The sequence below is a fragment of the Fulvia fulva genome, chromosome 10 (assembly GCF_020509005.1).
Source record: "Fulvia fulva chromosome 10, complete sequence".
NCBI lineage: Eukaryota > Fungi > Ascomycota > Dothideomycetes > Mycosphaerellales > Mycosphaerellaceae > Fulvia > Fulvia fulva.
The window spans coordinates 1308069-1320734 of NC_063021.1; the positions used below are offsets into that span (position 1 = coordinate 1308069).

The following is a 12666-nucleotide window of genomic DNA, read 5'->3' on the forward strand; positions in this document are numbered from 1 at the left end:
CTATGATGTGAATGCATCAGATCAGAAGGCCTGCGGGCCACCAACTTCACCACAATGCTGCGGGCAGTGTTCTACGCTCGTTTCCATCCCGAACGCGGTCCCTCAGTGATCCACCAGTATCCGCCCTCGTCCATCGTCTCAACATCACGACCGAACGACACGCTCATCAAATGGAGCGAGATTTCCGCCTACATCATCCCGCCATACGACCTGTGTAATCAGCCGCTTGGCATCTGTGTAGATCGTCATCGCGTGCTGGCTTTCCCGGTCAGCCTGGAGCATGAGGACTACCATCGGAACAGATTCACCTTCAACATCTGCTTCGTGCTAGGTGAAGATGATGATGCGACCCTGTGGGATCCAATTGTACGGAAAACAGCGAGGTTTTTGACGTCTGCCGAGGACGATCACTGCTTCTTGCAACAAGAGGAGAAGATTGCTGGCTTGAAGTGGGCGGGTGATGAGGGATATCCTGTGGATGGACTCGGTCAGGTGCATGGCTTGCTCAGAGACGTCTTCGAAGGTCTGAATACATATGGAGAGTGTAGTGTCAGGATCAACGACGCCAATGTGCTCAATCTACGGCTCGAAGCTGCGAGGTCAGCTTCGCCCAAAGTCAGGGCGTGGGACGTGCCGCTGCTTATCAGAGACTTGCCGTCTCGGGAGGTGTGGACTTGGGATTTGACGTTGAAAAGGATACATACATACATTGATGGCATCAAGCACGTGCAGAAGATTGCTGAGCTGGCAGATGTGGAGCTTAAGTTGGTGAAGCGTGTCGTGAAAGAGCTGGTGTATCATGGTAGAGCTACACTGCTGGACATCTTCCACTTCCAAGCAATCTATGCATGCACGGAGACTGTAACCGTTCTTCTAAACGACGAAGAGCTGCAGGACGAATGTAGGTATTATATCACCAAGAGCACTGGGGCTACTGCTCCACACCTAGAAGGCAAGGATCTGGAGAAAGATGTCCCACCGACGAGACAACAGGTGGTCGAGCTCTATACACTTCTGCACCCTGGCCTCCAACTCCACGAATACTGTCTGACCCATCGGGACCGACTCACCGGCGTCGACACCCGACGCTTAATCACCTTCGGCATCATCAAGGGCTTCCTCCGCAGAGTCCACAAGCTTGCCCTCGCCTTGGAACCGCAGCATCCGACCTCACCGCTAGCCGAAAAGAAGCGCTCCGGAAGCTCAACTTCAAAGTCAAAGCCTAGGTCGAGTGAGGATGCCGCTGCCCGGGAGTATCATCGCGCTTGGAGGAGAGCTGCTCTGACCTCTGGTTGGGCAACACCACCTTCCGCCCCTCCACCTGCGGGTTTGGGACGAAGCTACAAAAGTGCTGATCATGTCAGGTCGGAAGAGGATGAGAGGTTAAGGAGCTATCTTGACGGGGGGCATTGTATGGATCAGATTTGTGTGGAGATGCATATGAGTGAGAGAAAAGTTGTGGAGCGGTTGAGGAGTGGCCGATTAGGGGATGTGGTGCTATTCAATAAGTGAAGTCTGTCCCGGGCTGCACTGAAGGTCTCTGCGACCCTTGGTGGTGACATGCTCAAAAGAGAGCGCGAGCCAGTGACTTCGCCACAAAGTTACTCTGTTATCCCGGCTTGTCCAGCAAGTCAGCGTTCAGGCTCACAAGAGTGGACTTCGTAGTGCTGTAGGGGCATCAGGACTTGCTGCGCTGCAATAAGCAAAATGATACTCGAGTGCATGAGCATGAAATGTACCTCTGTGCTGTGTTCCTGCCTCGTCGCTGGATAGTGATCGGATCCGATTCCTGAGGCACTGCATGCCGGAAAGTGAACACAGAAGTCACAGGCAAGAGACCGGGGTTGCTGTGCGCTTAGCGAGGTGAATGGATCGCGAAGCAAGATCACACGCTCGCGCCATAAAAGCACTTCTTCCGATCTTGCTTGAGTCAACCAACATTCTTGTTGCTCAACGCGCGACAAAACAACGCGATCGAGTCTCTCGCACAGCACTTTTGCAACATTCGAGGTTACAGTCAGCACTTCATGATCTGAACGTGCTACCTCATCGTGTTGAAGCAAGATGGTAAGAATCGCGTAATAGGATACGTTCGCGGGTCAAGGAGCTGATCGCATCATGTCACAGAAGACCTTTGCACCCATGGACGCACTTGTGGCAGGTCGCAAAGCTGCTGTCGCCACAGGGGAGGCAGTCCGCTCCCTACGAGTGACCGATCCGGAGCAGCTCGTCATCGCAAAGATCAACGAAGCCGAGGGCAACTTCCGTCAGCCGCTCGAGGAGGTCTTTCCTTACCGCATCCAGCCGCGCGACTTTGCCATTTACCAGAAGGGCAGCTCGACTGTCGCACTCAACAAGCTCGACTACTCACCCGGCGACCACAGCGCCATCGTCGACCTCAGCATAGCCAGTGAGGGCCAACCTAGACTCGCTGCATGTCTGACAGAGGCAGCTATTTTGCAACGCTTGGATCGCTTGGAGATGAGGGTCAATAAGACAATGGTGAGCGAGTTTATGCTGGTGAGTAGTGCCATCTGGATGTTGTGGGTATGTCACTAACGCCAAGCAGGCATGTGATCTCGAGACGGCGACCAAGGCCTGCACAGAATTTCTCCAGATACATGGACTGGGCTTGAAAGAGCGTAGTACTGCGTTCAAGCAAGGCTCTTTGGCGGGTAAGACCGGCCACGGCCTTGGCAAGTACTTGGGAAAGGTCTTCGAGATCGAGAAGCAGCATGCGAATAAGCGGAAGACTTCACTCGAGCTCGAGACGCCACCCCATCGCCCGAAGCCCACGCTCGACCAGAAGCTCACTCTGGACCAGAAGCCCAAGGAAGAGAAGCGCACTGCACTCAACGCTATCAAGCAGGGCCGTGTCACGAAGCCAAACCCCAATATATTCGGCAAGAGGACTGGTAAGGAGGTCAGGGCGAACGAGAAGTACGCCGCGCAGGTGCGGGAGGAGAGGAGCCAACGACAAGGTTAGCTGCAACCTGTAGTTATGGTAGCCCGGGGAGAGGTCACAGCATGATGGACGCAAATCGCAAGGTGCACACAAAGGACTTTTAGACGGTCATTGGCGGTCGTTGGCGCACTTGATTGGAGTCTACAAGACATGAACTGCCACAGATTAGCATGAGTATGGAACAAGCAATGCACTTGATTCACGACATGCCATTGCCCACTTGATGTCATCATCAGGTAAGATCTACAGGCCAGCGGCCGGGCCTCTTTGTTCCCCGCCGTGTAAGCACCTATGTCTAACAATGAAGACAAAGAGCGGCCGTCTTTGTTACACTACCGCTCTTTCTGTTTCTCTATCTCTCCCGCACACAGACAACCCTCGCAAAGAGGACCACGAGATTCTGACGCATACTGTAGTAGCACTCATCGGCGCAGAAGCATTGGCCCCCAACATGGTTCGAGCAGGCACGCCGTGGTCCCGTTGGGTGAAACACATGACCACGGTATACAATGAATCGCCTCCCCTACGACGTCGAAAACGATTAATCCAGAATATCAGCGTCGATTGGAGGAAACTCGGGGACAACAAGGCCACGGTCACCGGAGCGCTAGACTTGGTCTACGATTGCATAGATGATGTGGCAGCCCTCCACCGTGGCTTGACGGCGGAAGAGTGGACAACGCCACAAGAAGAAGAACAGACTTATCGAGCTTATATGACTGGTATGGACGCAGCGATTCGAAGCATAGAGGTCCTGATCCATCTGCAGTATCGGCTCGGGCGAGCGATCTATCCAGGGCCGAGTCTCTACTGGGCAAGTGCTCTTCGTGATCTCTGGCTCGAGAACCGCGAAGCAGTACAAGTGAGGCTGCGGCAATTGACACCTGACGCTGCTCAAGTGGGTGTAATCGGAGACGACACACAGCTCGAACAACTTGCGGCCCAACGACAAGCCCTGGCACTGCAACAGACTCCCGAGGAGATGTTGTTAGCAAGAGACGGCTGGAACGGTGGATGGCCCTTGGGCAGTGGAGGCCAAGGCCACGTCAATCTTTGGGCACGAGTGACTCGCGGGGGCCAAGTTGTAGAGAGGATGGCAGTCAAGGACATATGGCTCAGCGCGACCGATTGGACATCTGCGGCAGCTTGGGTCGGCAATGTCTTCGACATAGAGGACCGCGTTCCAACTGAGGTTCATGCGATGCGGGTACTGAGAGACGAAGCGCACAGCGACAAGACCGTGTCCATGGTGGAGTGGGCACCACATTGGTCGAACCGCATGTACAGAATCTTCATGGAGTTCTGTCCGTATATGACCTTGTGGGACGTTGCTGGCTTCAATAAAGTTCGCCAAGACGAGTTCCCGGAGGAGTTCGAGCGCGTTGACGACAACCTGGATAACATCAAACTGCCCGAACCATTCTTATGGCATTGTTTCGAGAGTCTCGTGCAAGCTGCCACCAGCCTGGAGTGCAAAAACACAAATGATGTCAGTTTAGAGGGCAAAAAGACCATAGTACACCGCGACATCAAGCCAGGGAATATCTTCTTGGGGGAGAGATCCGTCGAAACATTCGCGCCATATCCTACGCCGAAACTCGGTGACTTTGGCCTGTGTCTGTTCACGTCGGACGACGATCCTTTCAATCCGTCGGGCTATGTCGGTTTAGGCACGACAGGCTTCATGGCCCCCGAGCATCTCCACACGTACAACGCTGCCGTGGACGACTTGGGTCGACCAAGAGATCCTGCAAAGCTCGGCCACAAGACGAGTATTTGGGGTATTGGAAAGACAATGCTTCAGCTCATGAACATGGCTGATACATATGTCAATCCACAACCACACCAAGTCCCAGAGTTCGACGCGGTGGCTCTCGTCTACAGCAAAGAATTGCGTGATAATGTCCGTTCGTGCTTGGCCTGGAACCCGAGCGACAGGCCAAACCTGGACGACCTGCAAACAATGATCCTCCAATACACCGGGCCTGGTGGCGGAGACCTTGATCATGCTGGCGAAATGAGAGATTTTGACATTCTCACTGAGACCGTTCCGAGGCAGTTCGAACTGCAATTGAGAGTGCAGAGATGGCCGCTTCGTGAAGACCTAATGCTAGAAGCCGGAATGCCAGGGACCGATCTCGTCCTGCCGGATGAAGACGCCAACGAGAGCGAGGCTGAAGTAGAGGACAATACAGACGAATCCGAGGACGAAAGCCAGGACGAAAGTGGAGACGATGATTCCGATGAGGATGATGAGTCAAGTTAAAAGGTGTCAGGGGCGTCAGCTTCTATCCACCCTTGATCGGCCATGTGTTAGAAGGTGCATCTACTGCCTCAGGCACGAACAGCCTTCGAGCCGACATCGCTTCGACTTGCCCCGCAGATGCATTGTTCGAGCAGCATTGCGGAAGACATTCAAGTGCTCGGTTGCGCTACAAGTCTTTGTAACATACACTGACAGCGGTGTCGTTGTGGCTGACTTTCGTCCTGCTTCGATCCTTTCACACCTTGTACCAATGCCAGTTTTCGATTACACCAACAAAGTCGTCCTTGTTACAGGCCTTGGTGCTGTAGGCGAAGGTTACGGAAATGGAACTGCCATGGCATCTGCAATGGCGCGACAGGGAGCCACAATCTTTGGCTGCGATATCAACCTAGAAGCAGCGAATCGAGCGGCGGATATGATCAGGGACGAGGCTGAAGTGAGAAATCATCCTTCGAGAAAGCAAGGCCGGAGCATTGTGGATGTGATCCAGCAAAGTACCGTAAGTGCGTTGACTACATCGGAAGGATCTTCGATGTTGACATCCGTAGGACGTCACCAAGAAGCAGGCATGCCAAGCCTTCGACGATGCCTGTATGGAGAAGCATGGTCGCATAGACATTTTGATCAATAATGTCGGCAAATCAGAACCAGGTGGGCCGGCAGAATTGACCGAGGAGATATGGGACATGCAGACGGATGTGAACCTGAAGTCCGTATATCTGATGTGCCATCTTGTACTGCCAATACTGGAGAAGCAGGGCACTGGCGGCGTGGTCCTGAACGTCTCCTCCATAGCTGGTCTGCGATACGTTGGGTACGTCTCTGGGTATTGCCGGATGGCACACACATGCTATCGCGATATTGCCATGTGCTTCGTCGACAAAGCTGACGCGGTTCTGTCTTTTAGAAAGCCACAGGTAGGGTATGCCGCGACCAAGGCGGCGATCATCCATTTCACCAAGACTACCGCCGTCATGTATGCACAGCGCACAGGTGGCAAGGTTAGGCTGAACACTGTCGTGCCAGGCTTGATCAATTCACCCCTGGTAAGTGTGCTCGCGGACAAGTATGCCGGTGGTGACCAGGAGGGATATCGCAAAGTCCGGGACGCACAGCTTCCTACCGGCAAGATGGGTTCGGTTTGGGATGTCGCACATGCGGCACTGTATCTTTGTTCAGACGAAGCAAGCTATGTCAGTGGCCAGGAAATTGTGGTTGATGGAGCAGTGACCAATTCGACTGGACAACCTGATATGGGTGGATAGTGCAATTAAACACTCCAAGATCTTTGGTGGCATCCTTCAGGTTTTCGCCATTTCCAAGAACTTCGAGACAGATAGCACTTCATAGCCCTTCTTCTTCAAAGCAGGCACCACCTTGCTCAACATCGGCACAGTCCACGAACGTCGATCATGACAGATGATGACTGCGCCGGGCCGGTACATGCTCAGAATGTGCCATGCATTAAGCCACCACGCACTGATAAAAGGGTCGTGGGGGTAAATGCTTCCAAGAATGGTCCTGTAGCCTGCCGTGGTAGCCACCTCGAGGATTCGTTCGCTGAAGAAACCAGACCCAGGTCGAAAGTAGTGTGCTGCACGTTCTTTGCCAGCGGCTGTGTAAGCCGAATCGATGTACCTGTCGACGTGATCGATTTGTTCTTTGAGCTCAGAGCTGGTCAAGGATATGCTTGGCTCGTCGTGCATGGCGTGGTTGGCCAGTTCGTGTCCAGCGTTGACAATGTCCTCCAGTAGTCCCTCGTGCTGTGGTACTTGTCCGCCTATGACAAAGAAGGTCGCTGATGCATCGTTCGCCTTCAAAATGTCGAGGATCTCGCGGGTGTACGGACTGGGCGCATCGTCAACGGTCAGGGCAATGATCTTCCTGGTCGTGTTGATCTGGAACAGCACATGCGGGAAGCGATTCTGGAAGTAGCCGATGACGACGTTTGGCGGCTTGTAGATGATGTAGAGCGGGAGCACGAGCAGTAGGATGACAATCAGGACGGTGGTCTGGACTGCCATGCGCCGCTTCCGGGCACTCCTGCTCCTCCAGCGCCCAGGCAGGCGGAAGAAGGGAGAGAAGAGCGGCATCACGGTGCCATGTCGGTATAGTGTGCTGTATGTCGGAACGTGCCAAAAGAGCCACTAGGTAGGAGGCAGGTAGAAGCTAGAGCGAGAAGCGAAGGCGGGCACCTGGATGTCCCTGCAGTTGATGAGACGTGTGGTGGGGTGAGGACTGTCGTGTTGCTTCCATGTCGGCTGCTCGTGTGTCGACGTAGGAGGTACGAGGGACAACCCACTGCAACTCTTCAGAAACAGTCACCTGTGTAAGACACGTACAACCATACATTCCCGCTACAGCTCTACTGCACCTATCTGGCCTTACCTGCATCGCACAGCCCCCTCGCCCAGCATGGCACCCAATCTGCAGTCATACTACAAGCAGGTCGACTCCCTCGCCGAGCCCTTCATCGAGCGTCTCCGACAAGCTGTGGCCATCCCCTCCATCTCCGCCGACGAGGAGAGGCGGCAAGATGTCGTCAAGATGGGCCACTTCCTCAAGGGCGAGCTCGAGAAGCTTGGTGCACACATGGAAGCGCGCGATCTAGGAAGGCAGCCTGGCAAGGAGCACCTCCACCTTCCTCCCGCCGTCATCGGCCGATACCCAGCGAAGAAGGATGAGGGCAAGAGAACCATCTTGGTATATGGACACTACGATGTGCAGCCCGCCGGCAAGGAGGATGGTTGGGCTACAGAGCCATTCCAACTCAGCATCGATGACAAGGGCAGAATGTATGGAAGAGGCAGCACAGACGACAAGGGCCCAGTGCTTGGCTGGGTCAATGCCATCGAGGCACACCAGAAGGCAGCCATCGACTTCCCCGTGAACCTGCTCATGTGCTTCGAGGGCATGGAAGAGTACGGCTCAGAGGGTCTCGACGACTTCATCATGGCAGAGTGCAAGCCCGGCAAGTTCTTCGAGGCCGCAGATGCCGTGTGTATCAGCGACAACTACTGGCTGGGTACGGAGAAGCCGTGCCTGACCTATGGTCTCCGTGGCTGCAGCTACTACTCCATTGAGATCAAGGGACCTGGTCAAGACTTGCACTCGGGTGTCTTCGGCGGTACAGCTCAGGAGCCAATGACCGACCTTGTCCGTGTGATGGCTAGCTTAGTGGACACAGACGGCAACATCCAGATTCAAGGCATCAACGAGCTGGTAGCTCCGTTGACCCAGGAAGAGCAGTCACTGTACAAGGACATTGCATTCACGATGGACAACATTCATGAGTCGCTAGGCAGTCAGACAACCATCTTCCCAGACAAGGAGCGTACACTCATGGGTCGCTGGCGTTTCCCTTCGCTGTCGCTGCACGGCGTGGAAGGTGCCTTTTCCCAACCGGGCGCGAAGACCGTCATTCCTGCCAAGGTTATCGGCAAGTTCAGCATAAGGACAGTCCCTGACATGGAGCCTCACGAAGTTGACAGACTCGTCTTTGCACACGTAGACAAGGTCTTCAAGTCGCTCAAGTCAAAGAATACCATCAACTGCCACCTACAGCACGCTGGTAAGTGGTGGGTGGCATCGCCAAACCACTGGAACTTTACGGCTGCAGCCAAGGCTGTTGAGGATGTCTGGAAGGTGAAGCCGGATCTTACCAGAGAAGGTGGCTCCATCCCAGTGACTCTGACCTTTGAGCAAGCCACTGGCAAGGTGAGTGATCGGACCGTCCCGCACTGCGTCAAGTGTTATGCTAACACTCGATAGAACGTCCTTCTCTTGCCCATGGGTAGCTCGACCGATGCCGCCCACTCTATCAACGAGAAGCTCGATCGTAGAAACTACATTGAAGGCATCAAGCTGTTGGGTGCTTACCTACACTATGTCGCCGAAGAGCCGATGAAGGGCTAGTACCACGCGTCCAAAGTCGACCCTAAGACTGGTGCACGAACGATGATCATGAAACGACGGTCTGTAGAAATAGAGCTGGAAGAGTCAAGAAAGACTATAGCCGCGCTTCGAGATCTGGGGGCAGTACCAAACTGTTGAAGATGTGCCTCTGTACAGGTTGTGCAATTATGCTCAAGAAGTTGCAGACCGGATTCATCTACTATCAGACCAAACGAAATGTCCCTCGCCGGCCTCATCTACTAGCTGCTGACTGTACCGATCATGAGCATTCACATGTCAAAGGATTCCGTTCCGGCTGTCGCTCCACGCTGACAGTTTGAGAAGGAGCCAGCCGAGCTGCTACAACAGCTCCCCTCATTGTACGACATACATCGAGATGCAGTCGATGCGGGGAGTGGCTGGGCGAGCTTCGACAACGGTCGATCAGCACGCACGTGTAAGCACATTGGTGGTCTAAGACCATCCTGCAGAAGCGATGGCAAAGGTGAGTATATATAGGATGCGCAGGCTTCCTCTAGGTAGGCGATGTTCTCGTTACAGCTGTTCCCCTCCCTACATCGTACCACTATAGAGAAGTGATGTTACCAGAAACCACCAAAATGGCCTCTTTCGAAACGAGACTCTTCATCAACAATGAGGTACCTCTACCTCCTCCCTAACCATATTTATTCACTAACGCAGCTACAAGTTCGTCGACGCCCAATCGGGCGAGTACCTCACCTGCTACAACCCCATGGATGATTCCATAATCTCCGACAAAATCCACTCAGCCGGCGAGAAAGATGTCGATGCCGCAGTTGTTGCTGCGAACAAGGCTTTCAAGGGACCGTGGGGCGACGCAGATCCCACGGACCGTGCTGCGAGGATGAGGAAGTTTGCGGAGCTGATCAGGAAGAATGCGGCGAGTATGGCGAGTCTGGAGAGTAAATGTATGGGCAGTGCTGTGGGAACGCAGAGTGAGTCACCCTGGAGGAGTGTATATGTAAGGCCGGGGCGGATGTGGTGATGGCTCGAGCTGGCTGGTAGCGGGATATGTGCTGACTGTCTGTTCTCACAGCTATGGGCTATAGCATGGGAGCCGACCTCTTCGATTATTACTCAGGATTGGCGGACAAGATTCACGGCGAGACAAGCTATCCAAACTCCCAGGGAAAGTACAAGATCATTCAGCGAGAGCCTATTGGTGTATGCTCAGGTGTCGGCGCATGGAATGTTTCGGCCATTCTGTTCTGCTGGAAAGCAGCACCGGGTAAGTGCGAAGGATAGTGTGCATGGATACACATTACAAAGAGTATGGCTGACGTCTGTATCCTCGAAACAGCCCTCGCCGCTGGCAACACCTTCATCTACAAGCCCTCCGAAAAGGCACCCCTCGGTGCTCTCGCCCTGGGTCCTCTCATCAAGGAGTGCTTCCCGCCCGGCACGATCAACATCGTCAACGGCGGTGGCAAAGTCGGTCATCTCCTCGCTTCCCACGTGGAAATCCGCCAAATCGCCTTCACAGGCTCCACCGCTACCGGCCGCAAGATCCAGGAGTACGCCGCCAAGTCCAACCTCAAGCGTGTGTCACTCGAGCTAGGTGGCAAATCGCCATCCCTGATCTTCGACGATGCAGACCTCGAAGTCGCAGTCGGCAAATCCGCCGAAGGCATCATGGCTAATTCGGGTCAAATTTGTGCTATGGCCTCGCGGGTGTTCGTCCAAGAAGGCATCGCCGACAAATTCACCGACCTCCTCATGGGCGCTTTCGAACAATTCAGCAAGGGCAACTTCATCGGCGACCCGAGCGACGAAAATACTCAAGTAGGCCCCATCGCCGATAAGAAGCAATTCGAGCGCGTAATGGAGTACCTCGAAATCGGCAAGCAAGACGGCGAACTCATCACCGGCGGCATGCAACGCGGCGGGAAAGGTCTCTTCGTCGAACCGACAATCTTCAAAAACGCACCCAACACCTCGAGAATCGTTCAGGAAGAAGTCTTCGGACCGGTTGTGACGGTCCAGACCTTCAAGGACGAGGCTGAGGCGATTGAGCTGGCTAATGATACGGTTTTTGGCCTGTCGGCGTGCATTTATACCAATAGCATTAGTCGCGCACTTCGTGTGACGAGGAAGATGGAGGCGGGGACGATTGCTGTGAATGACTGGTACTTTCCTGCGCCTGATACGCCGTTTGGTGGGATTAAGCAGAGTGGATATGGGAGAGAGGGTGGGCTTGAGGGTTTGAATGAGTATCTTCAGACGAAGACTATTCAGATCAATCTCAACGCTCCATAGATGATTGCAGGAGAAGCACGGTATGCGAGGTCTATGTTGACAAGAGAGCAGACGCCTGTTTACAATCTTTGAGATACTGTACTATCTGTGCTCATACATTCTGTTCTAGACTTCGGTTGGTCGACCACTGCATTGAAATGCGACTACGCGCTACGAGCAGTTGCTGGGCTAAGACTCTGTCAGCATCTGTTCAGACTTTGCTTGGCGCTAGGCACTCTTACTCTGCGTGAAACTTGATGGTAACGTCCATCGACAATCGCACCTCCTGTGGCCTGAACTCAAGATCCTCTGACCTGCTGTCCGAGCCAGGGTGGCTCTGTCGGGCACGCTGCATGCTCTGCATGGAGGCCTGAGCACTCTGATGCATCCTGCGTGAGCCCACATCCTGGCTCATGCCATAGCTGTAGTTCGGTCGATAGACCCCCGTGTGGGACCGACCTTCTTCCAGCTCGATTGGACGAAGGTTCGTGCACTGCAGCACTTCGCAATAGTCTCGGGCTTTGTCCATGGCATCCTTCGCTGCATCACGACGCAGCTTTGATTGGAAAGATTTCTCGGTCTCGGCGGTCAGGATCCAGCTGATGTTTTGCACTTCAACGTGGTTGAGAGATGATACTTTTGTGCCGAATCGACCCAAAGCCTTGAACTCCTTGAAACGGATGTCGAAGGTCACTGATGCGTCGTACTGTCGTGGCTTTTCATTGCCGTCCTTGTCCCGAGGGACGTACGATGTTGCTGACAAGGAAGTTTTGTCCCAGTGTGCCAATGGAGAGGCTGCCTTAGCCTCGGGAGAGTCGTCCTTAGGGCATAACTCGGACAGCAGGGCCTCGATATGCTTGGCTGTCGTAACAACTTCGTCCGAGACGGCTGCCTTATTTTGGCCTGCGCTTGCGACGGTGACATTGATCAGTCCGCGTTCAGCTGGGTGAGGGATCTCTGCTTTCCCAGTGACGGTTACTTCGAACGTAGCGGGGTCCAGGGGACGGGTGGACTTCGTGGCTTCCATAGTTGCGCAGACGTGTATTGAGGGTTGAATAGGAACGTTGAACAAGAGTTGAGGAAGCACTCGTGGTTCCGAGAGAAGAAGATGGTCTTCTTATACTCGATAAACTCGCGGTCACGTGCCCTAGAAGCAGGCAGCAGTCGATCTGCAAGGGTGCCTGAGGTGATAGGTGAATGTTCCTTGGCACCTTGTTAGCTGCATGTCTGAGGTATCGCCCTCCGTGGTTCACGGTCTGTGCAG

The 12666-nt window shown here is 54.1% G+C and overlaps 8 protein-coding genes across 8 annotated transcripts; 6 read left to right on the top strand and 2 right to left on the bottom strand.

The window, feature by feature from the left end:
• Positions 1-54: 54 nt before the first annotated feature.
• On the top strand, positions 55-1512 carry CLAFUR5_11976 (Nitrogen permease regulator 2; the record flags this gene model as incomplete). The annotated part of the gene is made up of 1 exon (XM_047911124.1): positions 55-1512. One exon carries the CDS (start codon positions 55-57, stop codon positions 1510-1512), a length of 1458 nt encoding a protein of 485 aa, XP_047767229.1.
• Positions 1513-2064: 552 nt separating this feature from the next.
• Positions 2065-2986, top strand: CLAFUR5_11977 (uncharacterized protein; the record flags this gene model as incomplete). Its single annotated transcript, XM_047911125.1, has 3 exons — positions 2065-2067; positions 2128-2520; positions 2570-2986. 3 exons carry the CDS (start codon positions 2065-2067, stop codon positions 2984-2986), a joined length of 813 nt encoding a protein of 270 aa, XP_047767230.1.
• Positions 2987-3188: 202 nt separating this feature from the next.
• CLAFUR5_11978 (uncharacterized protein) lies at positions 3189-5231 on the top strand (the record flags this gene model as incomplete). The annotated part of the gene is made up of 1 exon (XM_047911126.1): positions 3189-5231. One exon carries the CDS (start codon positions 3189-3191, stop codon positions 5229-5231), a length of 2043 nt encoding a protein of 680 aa, XP_047767221.1.
• A 250-nt stretch (positions 5232-5481) lies between these two features.
• On the top strand, positions 5482-6496 carry CLAFUR5_20192 (3-oxoacyl-[acyl-carrier-protein] reductase; the record flags this gene model as incomplete). The annotated part of the gene is made up of 3 exons (XM_059463029.1): positions 5482-5730; positions 5780-6045; positions 6139-6496. The coding sequence occupies 3 exons, from the start codon at positions 5482-5484 to the stop codon at positions 6494-6496; spliced, it is 873 nt and encodes a 290-aa protein (XP_059319127.1).
• Positions 6497-6532: 36 nt separating this feature from the next.
• Positions 6533-7324, bottom strand: CLAFUR5_11979 (Peptidoglycan-N-acetylglucosamine deacetylase; the record flags this gene model as incomplete). The annotated part of the gene is made up of 1 exon (XM_047911127.1): positions 6533-7324. The coding sequence occupies one exon, from the start codon at positions 7322-7324 to the stop codon at positions 6533-6535; it is 792 nt and encodes a 263-aa protein (XP_047767222.1).
• A 322-nt stretch (positions 7325-7646) lies between these two features.
• On the top strand, positions 7647-9146 carry CLAFUR5_11980 (Cys-Gly metallodipeptidase dug1; the record flags this gene model as incomplete). Its single annotated transcript, XM_047911128.1, has 2 exons — positions 7647-8948; positions 9003-9146. The coding sequence occupies 2 exons, from the start codon at positions 7647-7649 to the stop codon at positions 9144-9146; spliced, it is 1446 nt and encodes a 481-aa protein (XP_047766826.1).
• A 633-nt stretch (positions 9147-9779) lies between these two features.
• On the top strand, positions 9780-11423 carry CLAFUR5_11981 (Aldehyde dehydrogenase; the record flags this gene model as incomplete). The annotated part of the gene is made up of 4 exons (XM_047911129.1): positions 9780-9784; positions 9828-10102; positions 10204-10395; positions 10468-11423. The coding sequence occupies 4 exons, from the start codon at positions 9780-9782 to the stop codon at positions 11421-11423; spliced, it is 1428 nt and encodes a 475-aa protein (XP_047766825.1).
• Positions 11424-11566: 143 nt separating this feature from the next.
• Positions 11567-12429, bottom strand: CLAFUR5_11982 (uncharacterized protein; the record flags this gene model as incomplete). The annotated part of the gene is made up of 2 exons (XM_047911130.1): positions 11567-11591; positions 11645-12429. 2 exons carry the CDS (start codon positions 12427-12429, stop codon positions 11567-11569), a joined length of 810 nt encoding a protein of 269 aa, XP_047766828.1.
• Positions 12430-12666: the final 237 nt, after the last annotated feature.